This window comes from Syngnathus leptorhynchus, chromosome 6 (genome assembly GCF_054491065.1).
Source record: "Syngnathus leptorhynchus isolate UIUO chromosome 6, UIUO_Slep, whole genome shotgun sequence".
Taxonomy (NCBI): Eukaryota; Metazoa; Chordata; class Actinopteri; order Syngnathiformes; family Syngnathidae; genus Syngnathus; species Syngnathus leptorhynchus.
In genome coordinates, this window is record NC_141200.1 from 16,342,654 (window position 1) to 16,367,110 (window position 24,457).

Genomic DNA, 24,457 nt, shown 5'->3' on the forward strand with positions numbered 1-24,457 from the left:
GTGCGAGGTCGGCTGGTTGATTTTTGTTTCAATGCTGATCCACTGGCTCTGAAGTTAGTAACCCATAATAAGATCGTGTTTCGAGCAGGTACGGGATCATGTCTACCAAGTCTGAAGTGCAAACGGAACGCTCGTGTTGCAGTTACAGATTCGTTTTTGATAAACGTTTCCACAATGAAAGCGCCATGCTCACCTGTCCAATTCATGTTACCAACTGAAACGAAACAAAATAACATTATTCGAAAATGAAATGAAACGAAACAAAAAACAAAACATAAAACAAAACCAAATGGCATTATATGTACTTTTCAAAAGTAAAAGAACTTTTTTGTTTCTTTAATTTATTTCCATTTTATTAAACCTACAAATGTGTCAGATCATTCTGCCGAACCCTGTAGTTACTAACTAATGGTTAATGAAAAAAGTTCATAACTAAGGAACATTTTATTTGCAGAAGTCCAACTTTATCATTCAATACAAATACACATGTATGGAAAAAAAATCAAAATGCTCTCTGGTATTGTTCAGGGGGCCGGACCAAATGTGGAGGTGGTCCGTATTCGGCCCGCGCGCCGTAGTTTGGGGACCTCTGCATGACAGTATGATTTTAGCAGGTATTAGTTGTACTAAGTTCATTCTGTTTCCTTTTTTCAATCACTTTTTGGTTCTTTTATCACAAACAGGGTATTTTAGGTTGCATTACCTGACATGTTTCGGCATGAACTTCCGCCTTCATCAGTGTCACTGCTGTAATTGTGACGCGTCTTTATCAGCTGATCGATCAATCAGAATATTAACATTATTCGATCAGCTGATCGATCAGCTGATAAAGACGCGTCACAATTACAGCAGTGACACTCTGATGAAGGCGGAAGTTCATGCCGAAACATGTCAGGTAATGCAACCTAAAATACCCTGTTTGTGATAAAAGAACCAAAAAGTGATTGGTTTAGCAGGTATTGTTTTTATTGTATCTATTGTATTTATTATTTATTCTTAGTTCACTCTATTATACATGAAAATACACTTTGATGTGCTGTGACAGATAATAATCATAATAATAATGATACATTTTATTTATAAGGCCCCTTTCAAGGCACTCAAGGTCGCTGTCCAGACATAAAATAGCATAATAAAATGATCGGAAAGCAGCGGCAGCAAGTCGCGCCAGCGTTCACTCACATCCGGTAGACACAATTACAACATATTATCAGGATAAAAAAAAAAAAAGTGACCTACTTAAACATTATGTACAATAAAGTGCGTTAGCTTAGTTCAGGCGCTGCGCGGGTAGTTTGCGTGGGCCATGCGTGTGTCACCGCTGAGGAAGTTGAGCATGGTCTGCACCAGCTCGGGCAGGTCGTAGTCGTGCTTCCAGGCCCAGTCGGGTTTGGCATTGGAGTCGTCAAAGTCCATCGGCCAGGAGTCGGCGAGACCTCCAGCTCGGGAACGTGCTTGCGCAGCTCACTCTTCGGGCGAGAAGCTCATGGCGTTGATGTTGTCATCTTACCTCGCATGTCTTCGGAATTCGGAACCGAAATACACTGCTCAAAAAAATTAAAGGAACACTTTGAAAATACATCACATTTTAATGGTGAAAAAAAGGAACAAAAGGATGCCACATCTTTTGATGGAAATACAAGTTTTTAGCCTACAGAGGGCTCAGTATATAGACACCCCAAAAATCAAAGTGATAAAATGATGTGGCAGGCTCGTCCATTTTGCTTAAATTCAATTTCTGCAATTCAAAACTCTTCAATATCTTGTGTAGCCCCCACATGCTTGTATGCATGCTTGACAACGTCGCGGCATGCTCCTAATGAGACGACGGATGGTGTCTTGTGGGATGTCCTCCCAGATCTGTCTAAGGGCATCAGTGAGCTCCTGCAAAGTCTAACGAGCAACCTGGCGGCGTCTGATGGACCGAAACATTATGTCCCAAAGGTGTTCTATCGGGTTTAGATCAGGTGATCGTGAGGGCCATTCAATTGTGTCAATTCCTTCATCCTCCAGATACTGTCTGCATACTCTTGCCACATGAGGCCGGGAATTACGTGGATCAGGAGGAACCCAGGACCTACTGCACCAGCGTAGGGTCTGACCATGGGTGCAAGGATTTCATCCCGATACCTGATGGCAGTCAGACTGCCGTTCTATAGACTGTAGACGTCTGTTCATCCCTCCATGGAAATGGTTCCCCAGACCATCACTGACCCACCACCGAACCGGTCATGCTGAATGATGTTGCAGGCAGCATAGCGCTCTCCTTGGGTTCTCCAGACCCTTTCACATTTATCACAGGTGCTCAGGGTAAACCTGCTCTCATCTGTGAAAAGCACAGGGCGCCAGTGGCGGACTTGCCAATTCTGGTGTTCTATGGCAAATGCCAGTCGAGCTCCACGGTGCTGAGGAGTGAGCACACAGGACGTCGTGCCCCTAGGCCACCCTCGTGAAGTCTGTTTCTGACTGTTTGGGCAAAAACATTCACACCAGTAGCCTGCTGAAGGTCATTCTGTAGGGCTCGGGCAGTGCTCAACCTGTTCCTCCTTGCACAAAGCAGCGGATATCGGTCCTGCTGATGGGATGAGGACCGTCTACGGCCCTGTGCAGCTCTCCTAGAGTAACTGCCCGTCTCCTGGAATCTCCTCCATACTCTGGAGATTGTACTGGGAGACACATCAAATCTTCTTGCAACAGCACGCATGGATGTGTCATTTTGGAGGAGTTGGACAATCTGCGCAACTTCAGGAGGGTTAAGAAATCGCCTCGTGCTTCCAGTCATGATAATGACTCTTGCTAAAGCCAACACTTGTGGAAAAACAGTTTAAAACGATCAAGAGGGAGGAGCTTGAAATGGCCTCCACCTGCAAAACCAGTCCTGTTTTGGGGACCATCTCGTTGTTGCCTCTCTAGTGTACCTGTTGTTAATTCCATCAACACCAATGCAGCTGAAAGTGATTAACAACCCCCTCTGCCACGTGCCTGACCAAAACATCATCATCATCTTCATCATCATTGGTTTAAAGTCCGCTTTCCAGGCGCCGCTGGGTTGAACTGGATTCTCGATATGACTTTCTTCCACCGGGAACGGTCCATGGCCATCTCGTGGTTGATGCCGAGTGTCTTCATGTCGGCTGCCATGGTCGTCTGCCAGGTCTTTTTCGGTCGACCACTGGGTCTTGTTTCCTCTACGTTAAATGACATGACTTTCTTCACCCAGTCATTCTCATCCTTCCTCACTACATGTCCGTACCATCGCAGTCTGCCTCTCCTCACCACATCCACTATGGCCTCCACTCCCATCCTCTTTCTCAGCTCTGCACTGGTCTTTTCCTCCCTCATTGACACACCACACATCCATCTGATCATCCTCATTTCCTCTCTGTTTAGTTTGTTTTCCTCTTCTGTTTTCAGGGCCCATGCCTCACTTCCGTACGTCATAGCACTTCTGACGCAGGCTGAGTACACTTGGCCTCTCATCTTCAGGGACGGTGTCTTAGATGTTAAGAAGGGCATGAGTTCCCTGAATTTCTTCCACCCGCTTCTCACCCTTGTGGTCACTGCTAGATCCCCTCCCCCCCCCCAATCAGCGTTGAGCATATCTCCAAGGTAGCAGAAGCTGTCCACCACCTCGTACATCTCCCCATCTACTACGAGCCCCTCTTGCTCAGCTGGGTCTGCTTGGGCGACTTCTCCCTTGCACCGCTTGCATTGGAAGGTCTCACTTGCAGCTAGTAGGCTGTCCTTTACTCCGCTGCATCTCCGGTGTACCCATCTCTGACAACCCTTGCACCGGATAGAGTTAGCTTGCACTCCCTTCCTGCAAACTCCACATGACCATGCTCCTGACTGCGGTATCACTCCCAGGCCAGCACCACCGACCATGACCTTTGATTTTGCCGCATTCACCTTAATTCCTTTCACTTCTAAGCATGTCTTCCAGGCCATTAGCTTCCTAGCTAGGTCTTCTCGACTGTGAACCATCAATACCAGGTCATCCGCGTAGAGCAGCTTCCATAGTAATCCACCCCTCACTTCCCTCGATACCACATCCATCACAATAGCAAACAGTAATGGGCTGAGCACTGATCCCTGGTGCACCCCTACCCTTACTTCAAACTCATTACTGTCGCCAATTCCTGTTCTAACAGCTGTGTATGCTCTGCAGTAGAGAGCCATCACAGCCTCAACAAATCCCTCTTCCACGCCCGACTTCCTTCGGGCCCACATCACCACCTCCCTTGGCACCCTATCGAATGCTTTTTCCAGGTCAACAAAAGCGAAGTACAACCTCTTCCTCTTCTCCTGGTGTTTCTCTTGCATCTGTCGGGTGATAAAAATTGCGTCTGTTGTACCTTTACAAGGTATAAAGCCATACGGCATCTCGTCCACCTCTACCCGTGACCTCACTCTCCTTTCCAACACCCTCTCCAACAGCTTCATTCCATGCTCCAGCAGCTTTATTGCCCTGTATGACCCACATGCGAGTGGGTCCCCCTTCCCTTTGAATAGAGGCACCAGGACTCTTTTTGTCCAGTCCTCCGGAATGTGCCCCTCAGCGATGACACTGTTACACAGGTCAGTCATCCACTGCACACCGATGTCTCCCGCTGCCTTTAGCATCTCTGCCACCACTCCAGATGGTCCAGCTGCCTTTCCATCCTTCATGGCCTTCATGTCTTTCCCCACTTCTGTTTGCATGATCGGGCAACATTCACCCTCCACTTCGTCGCATCCCACCTCTCCATCCCAGTCATTCTCCACATTCAGCAGCTTCTCCATGTACCTTCGCCATACTTCTTTCACTCCTCTGTTGTCTGTCACGATGTTGCCATCCTCACCCTTCACACAGTTTGCACCGATCACATCACGCCTCTCCTTAACCATTTGCTTCGCTATCTTGAAGAAGCTCTTTTGTCCTCTCTCACTCTCCAATTCACTTGCAAATTCTTTCCTCTTGGTCTCTTGGGCCTCCCACACCGCTGTCCGTGATGCCCTCTTTGCCTCTTCATACCGCGCTCGGTCTGCCTCCCCTTTGGACTTCTTCCATACTTTATGACACCGCCTTTTCTCCTTCACCGCTCTTTTGACGCTGTCATTCCACCACCATGTCTCTCTTTGTCTTGCTTTACCCTTTGACCATCCGCACACTCCTCTGTAGCTTCAAGCAGAGCCTTCTTCATTGCCTGCCACTTGCCATCCACCCCACCCGACTCCATCCTCTCCTCCACTTCTTCTGCTATTTGCTCAATCTTCTCCCTAAACTCGCTTTTATTCCCAGCGCTATGTAGCTTCCACACCTTCAACTTGGGAGGATGCTTCTTAGCCACCACCTTCTTGATTCGCAGAGTTAGGTCTCTGATGACTAGGCGATGCTGAGACACACACACTTCTCCGGGGATTGCCTTGGCATCCCTGACCAGGACGCGGTCCTCCTTTCTGACCATGATGTAATCTATTGTGCTCTTGCAGCCACCCGAACTGCATGTTACTAATTTGGCTTCGTTCTTCTTGAAAAGCGTGTTGCACAGCACCAGCTCCAGTGCGTCTCCGGACTCCAGAATCCTCTCTCCCTCTGTGTTCCGCATGCCGTACCCCTGTCCCTCATGTAACCCCTCAAAGCCATCTGACTCCCTCCCCACGTGTCCATTCAGATCACCTCCCAGAATTATAACCTCATTCTGGGAGATCCCTGATAGCACCATGATGGCCTTGTCCCAGAAGGCATCCTTCTCGTCCTGACTTCTGCCAATTTGAGGGGCATAGATTGAAATTACGTTTGTCAGGCGCTTCCCGACGATCAACTTCACAAAGATGATCCGCTCATTTACCCTGCTAATACTTAGCACTTGATCTATCCACTTTTTGGCGGTAAGTACTCCAACACCACCAGTCCCATTGCAGCCTTGCCAGAAGAACTTGTACCTTCTGCCGATTGCACCCAGCATCCTTGCACTTCCACCCTTCCATCTCGACTCCTGGACACAGCAGACATCCACCCATCTCCTGTGTAGAGCCTCAACCCACTCCCCCGATAGGCGCGACATGCTACCGATGTTCCATGTAGCCACCCTAACATGTGCCTGCTGCCCCCCTCTGTTCCGGTTCAGGCCTCCCCGCAGTCCATCGGGCTGAGGGCCGTCATATGATCTACCTGCGGTTTGGCCTCCTTTTCCATCATTATTTTTGTCGTAGGCTGATGAAAATGCCCACTGAGTACTTGAGGCTGTACCCCGCCTCTCCTGTTTGTCTAGCCATACTGAAAAATATTTTGGAGCAAAGGTTTTTACAGTCGGATGCCCTACCTGACACCAAACCAAGGGGAAATTGATTTTCTGTAGGGGTTGACTCCCTTAGCCCAGTCCTCTCCCGAGGAGCCCACTAGGCAGTGGTACTATTTAACCCATAGTTGTGGGCTGGTTCGTGGGCACCAGGGCGTGTCCACACACCGGTGGGCCAAACCTCCTCCGAGTCCCTTGTAGTTTAGCCTGGGTCCGTGTTGTACCCAGTTACCATGTGTCGCCGCGTGGAGGCCCTACATAGGGCTTGCTGTTAGAGAGTCTATGTACTGACAGGGAGAGACTTACGCATTCGGCTCTCCCGTTCGCATACTGCTAGCCAGCGGTGAGGGTTGACAGTGAAAAGTGACATGCACTGGGCACTCCACCAACACACTAGACGCATCACAACAGCCCAACTAGGTCTTATGAAGTCAGACACACCTGACCAAAACCTTATCAGAAAAGTGTAATTGAATTCATGCCATACCCTGATAAAAAACTGTTCCTTTCATTTTTTGAGCAGTGTATCTTGAAGTCACACAGTCATTCTCTAAAAACCGAATCTGTATGTCCATCTGATTTTTCTTTGAACACTTATTGAGACGTTCATCGAACATGAGGGTGACACTTGTTGACACTCGCAACTAGCTTCTTCTTGAAGTATGGCGATAAACTAAACTTGATTACGTAGCAGTTCTCGTCCTTGCCGCACGCAAAGCTTTTTGCTATCTTTGACTCCTTAAACATATTGAAATCAAGGAAGCACTCTCCTATGCCCGCATTGAAGGTGTATGTGTAGTGTTTGGTCACTGTGAGTCTTTGAATATAGCGTCCTCCAACCAGATATCGAAAAACTTAAATCTGCCCTTGACTTTGTTTTGCCCCCATTTTCAGGGAATATTATGTAGGCCCAAATTATTTCGTTAATGTTTTCACCGCAAACACTCAGTGTTAAACATCATTTACGGTTATTGGCAGCCACAGCATTGCATTAACACTGCACACTGCAACATACGTCCCAGGTCCTACACGAACATATAATTTATATAATAAATAAAATTACGTGATTTCTAGGGAATAGGCCAGCACTTAACACCAATGAGAAAAAGTCATAAAGGTGGATCGCAGTTTTAAAATGTCATACCTCTTCAGATGTCATCTACTTTTAATATTTTTAAAAGGCTTTATTTTTCACTAATTTCATTTACTACCTTTTAATACCTTTAACAGCCCCACGGATCCCCTGTGTGCATATATGTGATTGGTGATACCGGAACAAACTGACTGCGCCACTTTCCTTAAAGCTTAAGTGTCTCTTTGACTTGCAAAGGTTGGCGCCCAGTCCGAATGTTGATTTTTTTTTTCAGGATTTGTTTAAGCTCACAAACACTCTCAAAGACATTCGCCAGACATTCAACAATTTTAATGGTCAGCAAAATTTTTTGTTGTGACGAGAACAAATATTTGCAACCTTTTACAATTGTTTTCAACATTTTAGCAACCGTGACAATAAAACATTTGCTACGTATGCAAACACACACCTCAGTGAGATACAGAGTTTAGGTAACATATAAACTCTTCTTCATTGTAATGTTCTGTACTCACGCTAGGTACAAACTGTATCCGGACGATGACATGCAAAAACTAATATTTTAATGAAGATTGCGGGAGCAGGAAACATGCTGCATTCAGGAAGTCGTATGCTTCCAATATACGGAGGGGTTTGCGTGCCCCTATGATCCTAGGAGCCATGTTGTCTGGGGCTTCATGCCCCTGGTAGGGTCACCCATGGCAAAAGGGTCCTAAGTGAGGGGCCAGACAAAGCACAGCTTAGAAGACCCCTCATGATGATAAAAACAAATGGACCTGACCTAGTTTTCCCTCGCCCGGACACGGGTCACCGGGGCCCCCCTCTGGAGCCAGGCCTGGAGGTAGGGCTCGAAGGCGAGCGCATAGCCCGAATAGAAAACGTGGGTCCCCCTTCCCATGGGCTCACCACCTGTAGGTGGGGTGCAAAGTGAGCTGGATGGCGGCCAAAGGCAAGGAGAAACTTGGCGGTCCGATCCCCAGCTGCAGAGGCTGGCTCTAGAGACATGGAATGTCACCTCTCTGGCTGGAAAGGAGCCCGAGCTGGTGTGTGAGGCAGAAAAGTTCCGACTAGACATAGTCGGACTTGCCTCCACACATAGTTTGGGCTCTGGTACAAGCCCTCTCGAGAGGGGCTGGACTCTCTTCCACTCTGGAGTTGCCCACGGTGAGAGGCGTCGAGCAGGTGTGGGGATACTTATTGCCCCCCGGCTGGGCGCTGCACATTGGGGTTCACCCCGGTGAACGAGAAGGTAGCCTCCCTCCGCCTTTGGGGGGGGGGAGGACGGGTCCTGACTGTTATTTGTGTCTATACACCAAATGGCAGCTCAGAATACCCACCCTCCCTGGAGGAGGTGCTGGAGAGCACTGGGGACTCCATCGTTCTACTGGAACCTCTGATTCAGGAGGAGCTGTGTGACTTTTGTCCTGGCCGTGGAACAGTGGACCAGCTCTACACCCTCGGCAGGATCCTCCAGGGTGCATGGGAGTTCGCCCAACCAGTCCACATGTGTTTTGTGGACTTGGAGAAGGCGTTCGACCGTGTCCCTCGGGAGATTCTGTGGAGGGTGCTTCGGGAGTACGGGGTGCCGAGCCAACTGATAAGGGCGGTTCGGTCCCTGTATCACCGATGCCAGAGTTTGGTCCGCATTTCCGGCAGTAAGTCGGATTTGTTCCCAGTGAGGGTTGGACTCCACCAAGGCGCAGCCGAGGCGTTGAGGGGGTCCGGTTTGGGGACCTCAGCATCGCGTCTCTGCTTTTTGCAGATGACGTGGTGCTGTTGGCTTCTTCAGGCCGTGATCTCCAGCTCTCATTGGAGCGGTTCGGAGCAGAGTGTGAAGCGGTCGGGATGAGGGTCAGCACCTCCAAATCCGAGTCCATGGTCCTCGGTCGGAAAAGGGTGGAATGCCCTCTCCGGATCGGGGATGAGATCCTGCCCCAAGTGGAGGAGTTCAAGTATCTTGGGGTCTTGTTTACGAGTGAGGGCAGGATGGAGGGCGAGATCGACAGGCGGATCGGTGCAGCGTCGGCAGTAATGCGGACTCTGTACCGGACCGTCGTGGTGAAGAGAGAGCTGAGCCAAAAGGCAAAGCTCTCGATTTACCGGTCGATCATTGCTCCTACCCTCACCTATGGTCACAAACTATGGGTCACGACCAAAAGAACGAGATCCAGGATACAATCGGCCGAAATGAGTTTCCTCCGCAGGATGTCCGGGCTCTCCCTTAGAGATAGGATGAGGAGCTCTTTGTTCATAATTTTTATGGACAGAATTTCTAGGCACTCTCAGCGATAGGGTGAGAAGCTCGGTCATCCGGGAGAGACTCTGAGTAGAGCCGCTGCTCCTCCATGTGGAGAGGAGCCAGATGAGGTGGCTCGGGCATCTCATTAGGATGCCTCCTGGATGCCTCCCTGAGGAGGTGTTCCGGGCATGTCCCACCGGTAGGAGACCCTGGGGACAACCCAGGATGCGCTGGAGAGACTAGGTCTCTCGGCTGGCCTGGGAACGCCCTTGGGATCCCCCGGGATGAGCTGGATGAAGTGGCTGGCAAGAGGGAAGTCTGCCCCTACGACCCGACCCCGGATAAGCGGAAGAAGATGGATGGATGGATGGATGGATGGATGGATGGATGGATGGATGGATGGATGGATGGATGGATGGATGATGGTACGACGCCAAATGTATTACAGAATCCAAATGTCGTAAAGCGTTGTATTATTACTATCTTTCACTATCTGTCCTACTCCCTCCCTCCTTCTGCGGCTTGGCGACGCCCATGTCTCACCCCTTGTCCAGTATCACTAAGACAAACCTTTTGGGTGGATATGCTCTTCACTAAATATGATTCCAGCATCACTTAATTTGCCTTTTTTTCCAAAACAGTACTCAGTTTCCCAGTTTACTCATCTGCATGTGTTGTTGGTTCTCCATTTTTTCCCCCATTTTTTTTACTCTAGTTAATTATCAATTCAAAAGCAACTTTTTTTTCTTAGCATTTAACTTGCTCAAAATCACTCTTCCTTCAAAGTTATTCTACTAATTTCCCATAGTAGTCTCCAACAACTTCAACCATTCAATCTGTATTTTTCTTTCATCCAGTCAATCATTCATCCTTGCTCATTTGCATCGCACACACAGTCTCCAAAAAGGAATCTTTCCATCACATTGGTCTCAATTTATCCAAGCTCTCCACACAACATTCATATATCATTCTCAACTCACGTCCCTTATCCTAATTTTTTCCATTATTTCTCTTAAATGTAGCATTGCAATGTCTCAAATTCACAGTTTTGATTCATCCAATACCTGAAAACATGTTCTGTCTTTGTTTTTTTTTATTATTTCTTAGGAGGGCTAGAGCACTAGTGTGAACCAGTTTCTGCCCACAAACAGATTTATTTCTTTTCCTCTTTTTTATTTTACAAAATTGTTAGGGTTGACAAATTATCTTGATCGTATGATTATGTTGGAATGGAGACTAGAATTATTTCCATAATTTTTGGACTATAAGTTGCTCCGGAGTACAAGTCGCACCAGCCATAAAATGCACAATAAAGTGAAAAAAAACATATATATCGCGCACCGTGGAAGTCAGACTTTTGGGGCAAATTTATTTGTCAAAATCCAACACCAAGAACAGATATGAACCAGCAACAACAGGCTAAACGATACGGTATGCTAACGTGACATATTCACAAACGAGGAGCTGAGAACGGGCCTGACGTAACATTCAGAGTTATTCAAGTATGTATTACATAAATGACACGTTTATCAAACCATCTGTGTCACTCCAATTCATTAAATCCATCGATCGTCCGTTATGTAAACAATGCGCTGCATATGCTGACGTCGGACCCGTTGTAAGTTGCATTTCTAATTATTCCACAGACCCATATAACGTCATACACTCAACCACATGTTTTTTCCCTGTCAACGCGAAGTCCTCTTTAGAAGAGATACCTCATCCAGAGGGGGACTCTACATCACCCCCTCCTTCCCCAGCCGTTGTCAATAGTGTCTCTTAGTGTCACGAGCTGTGTCTTTTTCAGTCTCGGCTCTGATCTCTTTCAGTTGGGGTCACTGCCTGGCAGGTTACTGTAGAGTGTAGACTGTGTGAACTTGCATATCCATGCATTCCCGCAGGCTGTCGTCCTTGTCAAACAGGGACTTCCTGTTGATGTCGTACCTCTTTAACTGAAGCATCATCCTCTGTAGTCTTGGAGGCACTGCCTTGAGAGGTTTCTCCATGATGAACTCCAATGGTCACTTGCGACGATGGCGTGGCGGCCATACATGTACTAGTGGAACCTTTTACATTCGAACAGAATGGCCTACAGCTCCTTTTCTATCTGAGCGTAGTTGACTTCGCTGTCTGTTAGCTATTTGGATGCATAGCCCATGGGTTTCTCTTCTTTAAGTAGGACTGCACTGAGGCCAGATTTGGACACGTCGACTTGCAGCCTGAGCTCTTTGCTGGGGTCTTAGAAGGCTAAGTCCGGGCCAGGCTCTCGTGTGACAAGCTCTTTCATCTTTTTGAAAGCCTCGTCATGCTGTGCGTCCCACCTAAACTCACTGAACTCTTTCAGCAAGTGACGCATGGGGGCGTTGATGTCTGAGAGCATGGGAGCGAACTTTGATAGGTAATTAACCATACCAAGGATTGTCTATAACTCACCCATGTCTCTCACGGCAGCGATTTTGGCTGGATCGGGCCTGATTTCGTCCTTGGAGATGCGGTGCCCGAAGTAGCTGACCTCTGTGGCGCAGATTGTGCTCTTCTCTGGGTTGAGTTTTACTCCCCGCTCTCTGGAGCGCTGCAACATTGCACGGAGGTTGCTGTTGTGTTCTTCTTTTGTGCGCCTGTAGATTAGCACATCATCTACGATCGCGGTCACTCCCTGGAGGCCTTTGTAGGTCTCGTCAACCTTGCGTTGAAATTCGTCCTGGGCCGATATCAGTCCAAACGGTAGACGGAGGAAGCGGTATCGCCCGAACACCATGTTGAATGTGGTCAGTTTGGAAGACTCCTCTGTGAGTTTGATTGCCCAGTAACCAGACCTGGCATCCATAACACTGAAGAAGCCGGCATCTGCCAACTTGATCGTGACATCGTCGAGCATCAAAGTCAAAGTCCGCTTTATTGTCATTTTCTTCACATGTTAAGACACACAAAGAGATCGAAATTACGTTTCCCACCACCCCACGATGACTAGACACAGTACACAACACATACAATCAAATAGCACAAGGAGTAAAAACGAACAGACAAGAGCAATGAATAAGTAATAAGCAAATAACTCAAATAAATAAACAATAAATAAATAAACAAATAAATAGACAAATAAGAGCAGCAAAATGGAGCAAGCGTGCTAATAGCAGACAGCCAGATCATAGCGCAAAAGAACAGGACGTCATGCAGCCGAGGGTGGAGGGGGTAGGGAATTCAGGATCCTGACAGCTTGGAGTCTGAAGCTGTTTTTGAGTCTGGTGGTGCGGGAGCGCAGGCATCTGTACCTCTTCCCAGAGGGCAGAAGTTCAAACAAAGAGTGAGCGGGGTGACTCACATCACACACAATCGCAGTCGCCTTGCGGGTGAGACGGGAGGCGTAAATGTCCTTCAGGGAGGGGAGTGGAGCCCCGATTATCTTACTAGCAGTGTTCACTATGCGCTGCAGGGCCTTCATGTTGTACACACAGGCAGCGGCCTCTCTCCGTCCCTGCCGATCGGTGTTTTTGTTTGTTTAATGAGTGTTTGTCAGACAGTTTTATGTGTTTGTCTGATCGCACCACGTAGCGCTACGAGTACAGCAGGCAGGTTCTGCTCGACGTCGGCGAAAGCGAGTTTTGGACTTTGATGCGGGGACATTACAGTCACTGGGACTACAATGCCTGCATCATCGCTGGACTCGTCTGCTACTCCTTCCCCGGACCAGCAGCGTCGGAAGCGGTGTGCGAGGAGGCAGAAGAGGGGGAAGCGCGGAGGCGTCCGGGCCAGGCTAGCGGCGTGCCCAACTCGCCCGGCCGTGCCTTCCATTCTTCTGGCGGCTGTCCGGTCGCTGGACACCGGACTCTGCTGTGCTACTGGAGCGGCTGGCGTGCTATCGAGCGGACCGGGCACTTGTTACTTCTTCGTTCCTCTTGTCTGTTCGTTTTTACTCTTTGTGCTATTTGGTGCGAGTGTTGTGGGACGGTGGGGAACGTAATTTCGATCGAGAATAATTGTCAATTGATTGTCTATGTGAAGCCCTTTGAGACTGCTTGTGATTTAGGGCTATACAAATAAACTTGACTTGACTTGACTACTCAGAGCAGCCACCACCCCACACAGCGATACAACTCGAGAGGACGCTCTCAACGGTGCCACGGTAGAATGTGGTCATGATGGCAGGAGGAGCACTTGCTCGCCTGAGTTTCCGCAGAAAGTACAGGCGGCGCTGAGCTTTCTTCGCCAGCGACGCAGCGTTGGTGGTCCAGGAGAGGTCCTCACTGATGTGCACCCCCAGGAATCTGGTGCTGCTCACTCTCTCCACCACAGCACCGTCGACGGTCAGCGGCAGGTGGTGGGTGTGACCCTTCCGGAAGTCAATGACAATCTTCTTGGTCTTGTCGACGTTCAGCAGAAGGTTGTTGTCCCTGCACCACGCGGCCAAAAGGTTGACCTCCGATCTGTATTGAGTCTGATCACCACCAGTCGTGTCGTCGGCATATTTCAGCATGCGGTTGCTGCCGTAGGTTGCAGTGCAGTCATGCGTCAGCAGGGTGAAGAGAAGCGGACTGAACACGCAGCCTTGAGGGGCCCCCGTGCTCAGCGTGATGCTGCCGGAGACATTGTCGCCCACACGCACTACTTGAGGCCTCTGACAGAGGAAGTCCAGTAGCCAGTTGCAAAGGGAGGTATTGAGGCCCAGCTTGTCGAGTTTGCAAATGACACGCTGTGGAACAATGGTGTTGAATGCAGAACTGAAGTCCACAAACAGCAATCTCACATACGAGTTCTCCAGGTGGGTGAGGGCAGAGTGGAGGGCAGAGCAGATGGCATCCTCAGAGGACCGATTGGGTCGGAAGGCAAACTGGAAGGGGTCTATGGTGGGGGGAAGAACAGACCTGACGTGCGCCAAGACAAGCCGCTCAAAGCACTTCATGACAATGGGGGTCAGTGCAACAGGGCGGTAGTCATTGAAGCAGGAAGGAGCAGGATTTTTCGGCACAGTGATGATGGTGGCAGCCTTGAAACATGACGGGACGACGGCCTGCTGCAGGGAAATGTTAAAGATGTCCGTGAAGACATCCATCAGCTCCTCAGCGCAGTCCTTCAGCGCTCGCCCCGGGATGTTGTCCGGGCCCGGCGCCTTACAGGTATTGATAGCGGCAAGCGTCCTCCTCACGCTAACGGGAGAAAGGCACAGGGGCTGCACGGTTGAAGGGGGAGGGGTCTTCAGCGGGCAAGTGTCGTTCTGTGCGTCGAAGCGATCATCAGTTCGTTGAGCAGAGGGACGTCGCCCTCACAGCTCTGCGGCGCGGGCTTGTAGTCCGTGATGGTCTGAATTCCTCGCCACAGGCCCCGAGCATCCCTGCTGTCTTTGAAGTGGGCAGTAATCTTGGAAGAGAACGCCTTTTTCGCATCCTTGATGCCCCGGGACAGTCTCACTCTAGCTGATCTCACTCCCGCTTCATCCCCAGCCTTGTAGGCTTTGTCCCTGGCCCTCAGCAGCCCGAGGACAGCCCCTGTCAGCCATGGCTTCCAGTTAGCCCGAGTGACATCGTACTTCGTGAGGGTCACATCATCAATGCACTTTGCGATGTGAGAGGTCACAGAGTCAGCCTACTCCTCAATGTCTGTCCGATTGTCGCAAGTGGCTGCCCCCTTTAAATATTTCCCAGTCTGTAGTGCCAAAGCAGTCCCGAAGAGCATCAGAGACCCCCTCAGGCCACACTCTAACTCGTTTGCGAACCGGCCTGGAAGTTCTCACTCTCTGGTAAGGGGTAGTGCGGTCGCCTGATGGCCTTGTTGAGATCTTTCGGGTCGAGGCACAATCTCAGCTTGCTGGTGCTTGGCTTCTCGGGTACGACCATTGAGCTGACCCACTCAGTTGTTTCCATGACTTTCACGATGATCTGCTGTTTTTCCATGTTTTGTAGTTCTTCTGTGAGGCGGGGCTCGCCTCGGTGGATGGACTACTGGGACTGCGTTGAGGTCAATGTGAATTTTTACGCTCACCAGGAAACAGTCCGATTCTAGTGAAAACGTCTTTAAAATCGTCAATGATCGGGATTTCAGGTTTGCTAGACACCGACAGGATGAGCTGTCTGAGTCCAAAGTCCAGGCAGGCCTGCAGTCCTAGAATTGGAGGTGCCTGTGTGTCAACGATGTGGAACTTCAGCGTCAACTCCTTGTCCTTATATTTACACTTCATGTTGCACTTGCCTTGGACAGTGAGACGTTCGGCACCGTAGCCATACAGTGGGTGATCGGAGGGTTGTAGCGTGTGCTGCATTCCCAGTCCTCTGAAGGTGCGTGTGTCTAGCTTGACGCTAAGTACAGTCCTGTCTGGCCCAACTTGCACATCTGCAAAAGCTTGCTCCGTTTCATTGGTGCTACTTGCTTGTGTTAAAGTGTCAATAAACAGGTCCACACTGTCTGCATTCGTGTCTGACGTATGTTCATCTACTGTGTGTACTCCCTTTCCTTGTTTGGAATGACACACAGATTCAAAATGGTTCCACTTGGAACAGAACTTGCACTGTTTACCTTTGGCTAAACAAAGGTTCTTGTCTTCGTGAGGCTGGAAACCACAGAAGCCACAGTTTGCGTTTCTCTGTGGTCCTCTGGCTCCGTCTGCTGGTCTAGGTGTAATTGCACTCTACATGTCCCTTTGTGCTGTCCTGCCACTTTTTCCATGGAGAACTCTCTGAAGTCTGCTGACGGATTGCATGAACAGTTTGTGGGACTGTGTTGCCGCTAGCTATGGTTTTGTGCCTGTGCCATATCATGAGACCTGGCGATGTCTATTGCTCGCTCCAGCGTTAGGATGGAGCCTGCATTCAGTAACTTCTTTTTGATTTTGGGTGAGTAAATTCCAAAAACGAACCGGTCTCTCAGCATCTCCTCTCTATTTGCATAATTGCAGTCTTGCACAAGCAGTCTCAACTCTGTCAAAAACTCTCCTAGTGGCTCATTTTCTGCCTGTTTCCTCTCGGAAAATGTGTAACGTGCAAAAATCTCGTTCTTTTTCGGCATAACATATGCTTCAAAGCCATCATAGTATGTTTTCAGTACCTTCCGTTCACGTTCTGTAAGTGTCCAGGTGTAGTAGATATCTCTACCTTTGTCACCGACCCACAGAAATAGGTAGCTGCACCGCTCTTCCTCTTCTTTCGCCTTGAACGGACCAGAAAACATCAAAGAAACGTTGAGTTTGAATTTGCGCCATGCTTCCGGCAGATTGCTAGCATCCCAGTCCATGAATGGTGCAGGGACTCCAGCAATATCCATGGTGTCCTTTCTTCTTCTCTTTTATTTTCGTGTTTTACTCTGACACCATGTAATATTCTGTACTCACGCTAGGTACAAAGTGTATCAGGACGACGACATGCAAAAACTAATCTTTGAATGAAGATTGCGGGAACAGGAAACACGCTGCATTCAACATGCGGCTACGTTCATTATGTGCTGCATCATCCTAATGTTACGGACCAATCAGGACAAGACATTTGGGAGATAACCAAGACGATAGGCTAACGTTACTGGGCTGGCAATCTGAACATATTCTAAGAGAATATAACACTCATCCTCTTGTTTTTTTTTATCTGTACGAAGTTTGCTTCATACACCCTTAAAAATGGTGGATTCAAAAACCCACAATATTGGGTCAATTTAACCCAACTTCCTGGGACAGTCCAAATTTTAAGTTTTAAGGGTGCAGTCTTTGTTGTGTAGATCAGAGGTCCCCAACCACCGGGCTGCAGACCGGTACCGATCCATGGGAAATTTGGTATCGGGCCGCATAGAAATAAACGAATATTCTTTTTTTATCGAGGATCAATTTGTTCAGGTCAAAACGCTCGTCCCGGTCACGTAACGTGATTCCTCAATTGAGCTCGCAAAGCTACGGAGTAGATATTTAATGATGAGTTTTATTTATTTATATTATATATTTATTTTATTATTTATGTGTTTTTTTATTATAAATGTATTATTTATATAAAGGCCGGTCCGCGAAAATATTGTCTGACATGTAACTGGTCCATGGCGCAAAAAATGTTGGGCACCGCTGGTGTAGCTCACTATCAGCCATTTGTCAGTTTGTTACTATCCCGCAACACACTAATGATGGAACGGTGGCCGCACTACTGTAACATGATAACAGTGCGCAGCAAGGTGGAGTCATGTCATTCCCCAATATAGACCGTTTACTTCACTGTAAAACCGTGATATTAGTCAGAGAAATGAAATTAAATGACTGATGGAGAGGCAATCTGTATTCGCTTGCCTATATTGGCAAAGTTGGAAAGTATGTGTGCACAACAGTGGGCAACAAATAAACAAACAAACTGCGGGGGAATTAACAGCATTTATCTGCAAGTGATTTGGTAATACCGCTAATGAGAAATCTTATACACAGAAGAATGGCAAAAGTACCGTCATTTGTCATAGGAAGAATCTTTGTGGAATCCAAGATAACAATTGTGAATGAAAGAATGCAGTAAAGTTGCAGATATTTGAAATGTTCTTTTTGATTTGGTAAAATTGAATTTAAGGGGGAAAAAGCATTCAGTCAGTCAAATATGAAAAAGGAATTGCCATCGTGCCCCAGTACACAAGGAACTACTTTCCATGTCCAACTTTGAACAAGAGTCAAAACTTGTGCGTTTTAGACTGGAAATACGAGTTTTTTTTTCTGTTAATATTTTCCCTTTTTTGTGTCCTCAAGGGAAAGTAACGAGGCTATTACTGTGTTTTGGCGCAACATCCTAGTGCCCTCTATTAACTAACTGGAACTTTTGGGCTTGAGCAGAGAGCACCCACCCACTTCAAATTTCTGTCCACGTGCATGGAAAACAAATGTGTGAAAATCACTATAAAGTACAACATTCTATTTGTAGTTCTTAATGCATATTGGTTGTTTATTATGTAGGATGTATTGTCAATCTAGACCATTTTCTTTCACCATTACAAACTTTAATTTCCCGTCACTGCAGGAAAGGAGCTGTGGGCAGTTGTGAGAAATACCTTTGCTGTAGTTCATCAAAACCCCACATTGTTTGTATCAACTGTGAGGATTATAGAGCGAGAAGAGGCTATTGATAGAGTTCTGCTGGAGGAAAGAGCTGAGGGCAATGCTAGGCCCCAATTCCCTGGACGACCTCGCTGCTGGAGAGCACGCTTCTTCCAGGTGCCACTTCTAACATGATTTTAACATTACCAATGTCTCTCATTTTAAATTACTTAATATTTGGATATCTTTTTTAGGTTCTGGAGGAAGTGGTGACTGCTCGGTTTCGTGGTGTGTCTTACCTTCACACACAGGGTCCAGGTTTGGCAGGGCGCCTCTCTACTCTGCAGGATGCTGTTATGTCCGATCTGGCCACAGTACGCCACTTGCTGGAGCCCTGCGTCCCACCACACTACCGGCTAACTAGAGCCTACCTCAAGGCGATCCACCACTGTTTACATGCTCACTTGACACAGGTGAGAATTTCCTCAGTTGGGTTAATGCACCAAAACAACAGCAATTATTTTCCTGTTACTCTAGCTACAACAACAAATATAAATCCTCCAAACTTATTATACATACGTATTCAGTATGACAAATTCTTCTGGTGTAGGTTAGCAGTTGGGACCTGGAGAGTGGGGAGATTTTTGCTGTGCTCAACTGGGTACTACATGTCTACAACAGGTAAGGTCCATCACCTTTGCAGACCGTGCAATCAATCAATCAATCAATCAATCAATCAATCAATCAATCAATCAATCAATCAATCAATCAATCAATCAATCAATCAATATTTTATTTATAAATCACTTTTCATACAAAATGTGTAGCTCAAAGTGCTGTACATCAATTAAAAACAAACCTCCAGCCCACCCCATCACCAGCTGTACCAAGTATAAAAATGCCGGGAAACGTGGAAGCACACAGGCACGCACACACACATCAGTGGCTAAAAGCAAGAGCAACTTGACCGGAAATCCTGAAGAGACCTGAAGCTCGGCACCGGGCATCCAAGTGACAAATGCACCGCCTCAAGGAGCCATCTGTGGCAGGACTGTACCATGTGCCACGGCCGATAGCCACCCCCACGGAGTACACAGTACAGCAGCAGTACATGCATCGGTTGCAGTCAGGGAGCTCGTGTGTAAAGACACAACCACAGTCCAGAGCCTGTGTCTGTGTCAGGCTACTTTTGAGGAAACACTAATAAAAGTAAACTATTGCTAAAATAAGCAATATTTTTGAAAGGCTCAAACTAATTATGTAGAAATACTAGGAAGTAAAATAATCATTCTAGAACATTAAGGTGTTACTAACATAAAAGAAATGGTGCGATCACACACACACACACACACACACACACACACACACACACACACACACACACACACACACACACACACACACACACACACACACATATATATATATATATATATATATATATATATATATATACATATATATATATATATATATATATATATATATATATATATATATATATATATATAGTCCCTCAAAAATCCGGGAAGTAGTGTTACCCTTTTTTTGTGTATCAATAAGTGTATATTAAACCACATAAGTGCATATATTATCATTAGAACATTAAATAATAGTTTCAAACATGTAAACACTTTATTAAGACGTAGTATAAATGACATGCAGAAAATAATGTATTAATTATGTAAATATAAAAATGATACGAATGCGTGCGTGTGTGTGTGTGCGTGTGTGCGTGTGTGTGTGTGTGTGTGTGCGTGCGTGTATATGTGTGTGTATGAGACAAGCTTACGGCCATACTACCCTGAGAACATCCGGTCTCCGAAGCTAAGCAGGGTCACGCCTGGTTAATACTTGAATGTGAGACCGCCTGGGAATACCAGGTGCTGTAAGCTTCTCCCAGCTATGGGTAAATAGTGGGCAGATGGGGCTCGGCTATGGTAGGCAATCCATCTCGGAGAAGGTAACTCCGAACAAAAACCACAAGCATTGCTTGCGCCTAGCTCCGCACCGTATACCAGATGAAAGTGTGCAGCAAGGGTGTATGAAGGCTTTAAGCCTGAAACGGCCAGAGTAAATCTGTGAGGAGCTGCACCCCACAGTCATTATTAATCTGCAATGTATAGCTTCTACGAAGCTCGTCTAAGGACGACGAGAGAATGTGTGTGTGCGCATGTGTATGTGTGTGTGTGTATATGTAGCTAAAGTATACATACTGTAAATATGTCTTTAGAACTCTTTTATTATTAAAATAAGTTTTTTATAATAAGGTAGAAGTGTACATACTGTAAATATGTTTTTAGAACTCTTTTATTATTATATTTGTTTTTTAACAAGGTACAGTACCTTACCGTGAGTTGTCACCTTATCGTGGTGGAAGCGTTTGCGTGTCCCAATGATCCTAGGAGCCATGTTGTCTGGGGTTTCATGCCCCTGGTAGGGTCACCCGGGGCGAAAGGGTCCTAGGTGAGGGGCCAGACTAAGCTCGTCTCAAAAAAAACCTTATGATGAAAAATATATATGAACTCATATTTTCACTCGCTCCTCCGGAGCCAGGCCTGGAGGTGGGAATCAAAGGCGAGCGCCTGGTGGCCTGGTTGACAGTGGATGACACTTATGAAGCCGTACTTTGGGCGTGGCTACAACGTCACCACTGACAACTTTTTCACAAGCAAAGACCTAGCACTGAAGCTTATGGAAAAGTGGACATCAATCGTTGGCACTATGCGATGGAACAGGAGAGAGATTCCAAGCTCTTCAAAGATGGCCACTCACGAGTCATTATTTTACAGGTCTGGCTCCATCCAGTTTGTCAGATACCAATCAAACAACACCTTGATGATCTGAAGGCAAAGGTGACATCCAGGGTTGCACTGATCCGCCGCCTTGCTGGAACAACGTGGGGAGCCTCTGCTAAGACCTTGCGGATTTCTACTCAAGCGCTGGTCTTCCCTGCAGCCGAGTACTGTGCCCCAGTTTGGAACAGAAGCCCCCATGCCAAAAAGGTGGATGTGGCAATCAACAACGCCCTCCGAATTATAACAGGATGCCTGAAGCCCACCCCCGTGTCCCTCTTGCCTGTCCTTGCGGGAATAGCGCCAGCAAACCTTCGCCGTGAGGCTGCCACCCTCGTTCTCGCCAGGAAGGCAAAAAATAACAACTGGCACACCCTGCATAGCACCACAACAACTCCAGCTCCACCAAGCAGACTCAAGAGGCGCCACGCCTACAACATTGTAGCACAAGAGATGCTCAATTCCATCCCCGAGGACATCTCCAGAGATGCTTGGCTGGCAGCAGCTTGGAAGCAGGAGTGGGAGGCAGCTGGTCCTTCCCTCATGCACCGTTACATCTGGGATCCAGGAGATGGCGCCATAGGAGGAGACGAACTACCTCGCCAGCAGTGGACCACACTGAACCGTTTAAGAACTGGTGTTGGGCGCTTCAACACATCCATGCGACAGTGGGGACTGGCGGATAGTGCGGCTTGCAAGTGCGGAGACCCCGAGCAGACGGCCGACCACATCATCAACACCTGCCCCCTATATAGAACACCCTCGGAGGCCGGCCTCTTTGACTTGGGACAAGAGATGCTGGCGTGGCTCCACGACACTAAGTTGGAGCTCTGATGTTACACGAAAGAGAGAGAGAGAGAGAGATACCAATCAAAAATTACAGGGGTAAATCTGTTGTGCTGCTGTCAACTCTGAACAAAGGTTCTCTGTGCCAGACAGATGGAAAAAATAAGCCAAAATCAATCCTGTATTACAACTGCAAACAAATGCGGAGTCGACATGCTTGACACAATGTGCCGACAGATGTCTACAAAGGCAGGATGCAGAAGATGGCCAGTGTTGCAGTGTTCTTCAACATTCTAGATATGGCTGGAGTCAAATCGCGGATAATCTACCGGAAAGTCACTGGCACTACTATGTCACGCAGGGAATTCTTACGTCAGCTGTCAACAAAACTGACATTAGCTGAGATATCAGCCAGGAATCCTGTACCAATGGCAGCGTCAACAGCAACGGGACAATTGTCAACTAGAGTGACTTGTCAGATAAAAGTAGAATGTAGCTGCAACAGAACTCTAACCGTCTGGGATGTTTGCAAACAGGACGTATGTGGAAAATGCAGGTCTAAAAGGCAAAGCTCTCGATTTACCGGTCGATCTATGCTCCTACCCTCACCTATGGTCACGAGCTATGGGTCGACCGAAAGAACGAGATCCAGGATACAAGCGGCCGAAATGAGTTTCCTCCGCAGGGTGTCCGGGCTATCCCTTAGAGATATGGTGAGAAGCTCGGTCATCCGGGAGAGACTCGGTGTAGAGCCTCTGCTCCTCCACGTTGAGAGGAGCCGGATGAGTTGGCTTGGGCATCTCATCAGGATGCTTCCTGGAATTCTACCTGGGGAGGTGTTCCGGGCATGTCCCACCGGTAGGAGACCCCGGGGATGCGCTGGAGAAACTATGTCTCTCAGCTGGCCTGGAAACGCCTTGGGATCCCCCGGGATGAGCTGGATGAAGTGGTTGGGGAGAGGGAAGTCTGGGAGTCCCTCCTAAAGCTGGTGCCCCTATGTCCCGACCCCGGATAAGTGGAAGAAGATGGATGGATGGATGGATGGATGGATGAATGGTACAATACTGTAAATATGTTTTCAGAACTCTTATTATTTTAACAACTTTTTTCATAAGTGCGGTTGTGTGGACACTCCCTACCTTCTGCTGGGGTGTGGGCAACTTTCGTGCCATAATTCCTCAATTTAGAAGGCTTATTTTGATTTTGTGAATTTTTTTGGGGGTTGGGGAATATGTAATGTAATGAAGCCGCGGTAATCGAACCGAATCGAATTAAAAGTTAAATAAAAAACCTTGAGCTGATTCCTTAATACATGAACATTCTCTGTGGCCCTGAGGTTCTGAGGCTATTCCACAGACGGGGACCGTAAAACTAGAAGGATTCCTCGCTGTGTGTGTGTCCTGGCAATTGGGATAATTCAAAACCCGGTACCAGAGCACCTCAGAGGTCGCGAGGGTTCACATGGTAAAAGTATTTCTGCAAGCTAAGAGAAGACATTTAAAAACCAGTATTAATACTTTAAAATCGATCCTGACACACACCAGGAGCCATATGCTCCTGCCTTCCAGTCTTAGTCGTGACAGGTGCTGCCTAATTTTGTAGGAGTTGTAGACATAAAATGGTATTTTTAGGGAGACCAGAAAGCAAGGCATTACAATAGTCAATTCGATTGGTAATAAAAGCATGTAGTCTGAGTTGGGCAGAGAGAGAAAAGGGTGGAGTTTCACTATGTTCTTCAAGTGGTAAAATCCTATTTTTGTCATATTTTGAATATGTGGGATAAAAGTGAGCTCAGAGTCTAAAATAGCACCTACATTTTACACGTAAGGTGACGAGTGTAGTAACATTGTTTCTATTTTAGGCAAAGCCTTTTTTCTCTGGGCCTCAAGACCAATACTTGAAAACCTCGATTTTGTCCTGGTTATCATCAGCGTCGCTGTGGAAGCTCACTTTGTGTCTCCTGGTGACACTGCCAAGAGGGAGCATATAAAGATTAGACAATACGGGACCTAAAATAGAACCTTGAGGCACACCACGTTACTTCATAGACCTCCAAGGAGCATGTATCTAAGCTTACAATAAATCTTCTATCAGTGAGGTATGATAACAAACATGTATTACACCAGATAAGCCAGCTAGGTTTTGTAGTTCATTGAAAATAATTGTGTGGTCAACTGTATCAAAAGCAGCACTTAGGTCCGGGAGTACCAGCACCGTGATTTTGTGTGAATCGAAATTACACCGAAGATCATTTAAAATCTTGACCAGTTCTATGTTCTATGGTTTATCCTA

General features: G+C 47.4%; 1 protein-coding gene across 7 annotated transcripts in view; it reads left to right on the plus strand.

Moving 5' to 3' along the window:
• exoc3l1 (exocyst complex component 3-like 1) overlaps positions 1-24,457 on the plus strand; it is a 137,741-nt gene that overhangs the window by 29,937 nt on the left and 83,347 nt on the right. For all 7 annotated transcript variants that reach the window (XM_085913787.1, XM_085913786.1, XM_085913789.1 and 4 more), the window contains 3 exons: positions 18,568-18,761; positions 18,839-19,057; positions 19,195-19,265. In XM_085913787.1, coding sequence (XP_085769913.1) covers positions 18,568-18,761; positions 18,839-19,057; positions 19,195-19,265 — 484 coding nt within the window. The remainder of the gene's footprint in view (positions 1-18,567; positions 18,762-18,838; positions 19,058-19,194; positions 19,266-24,457) is intronic.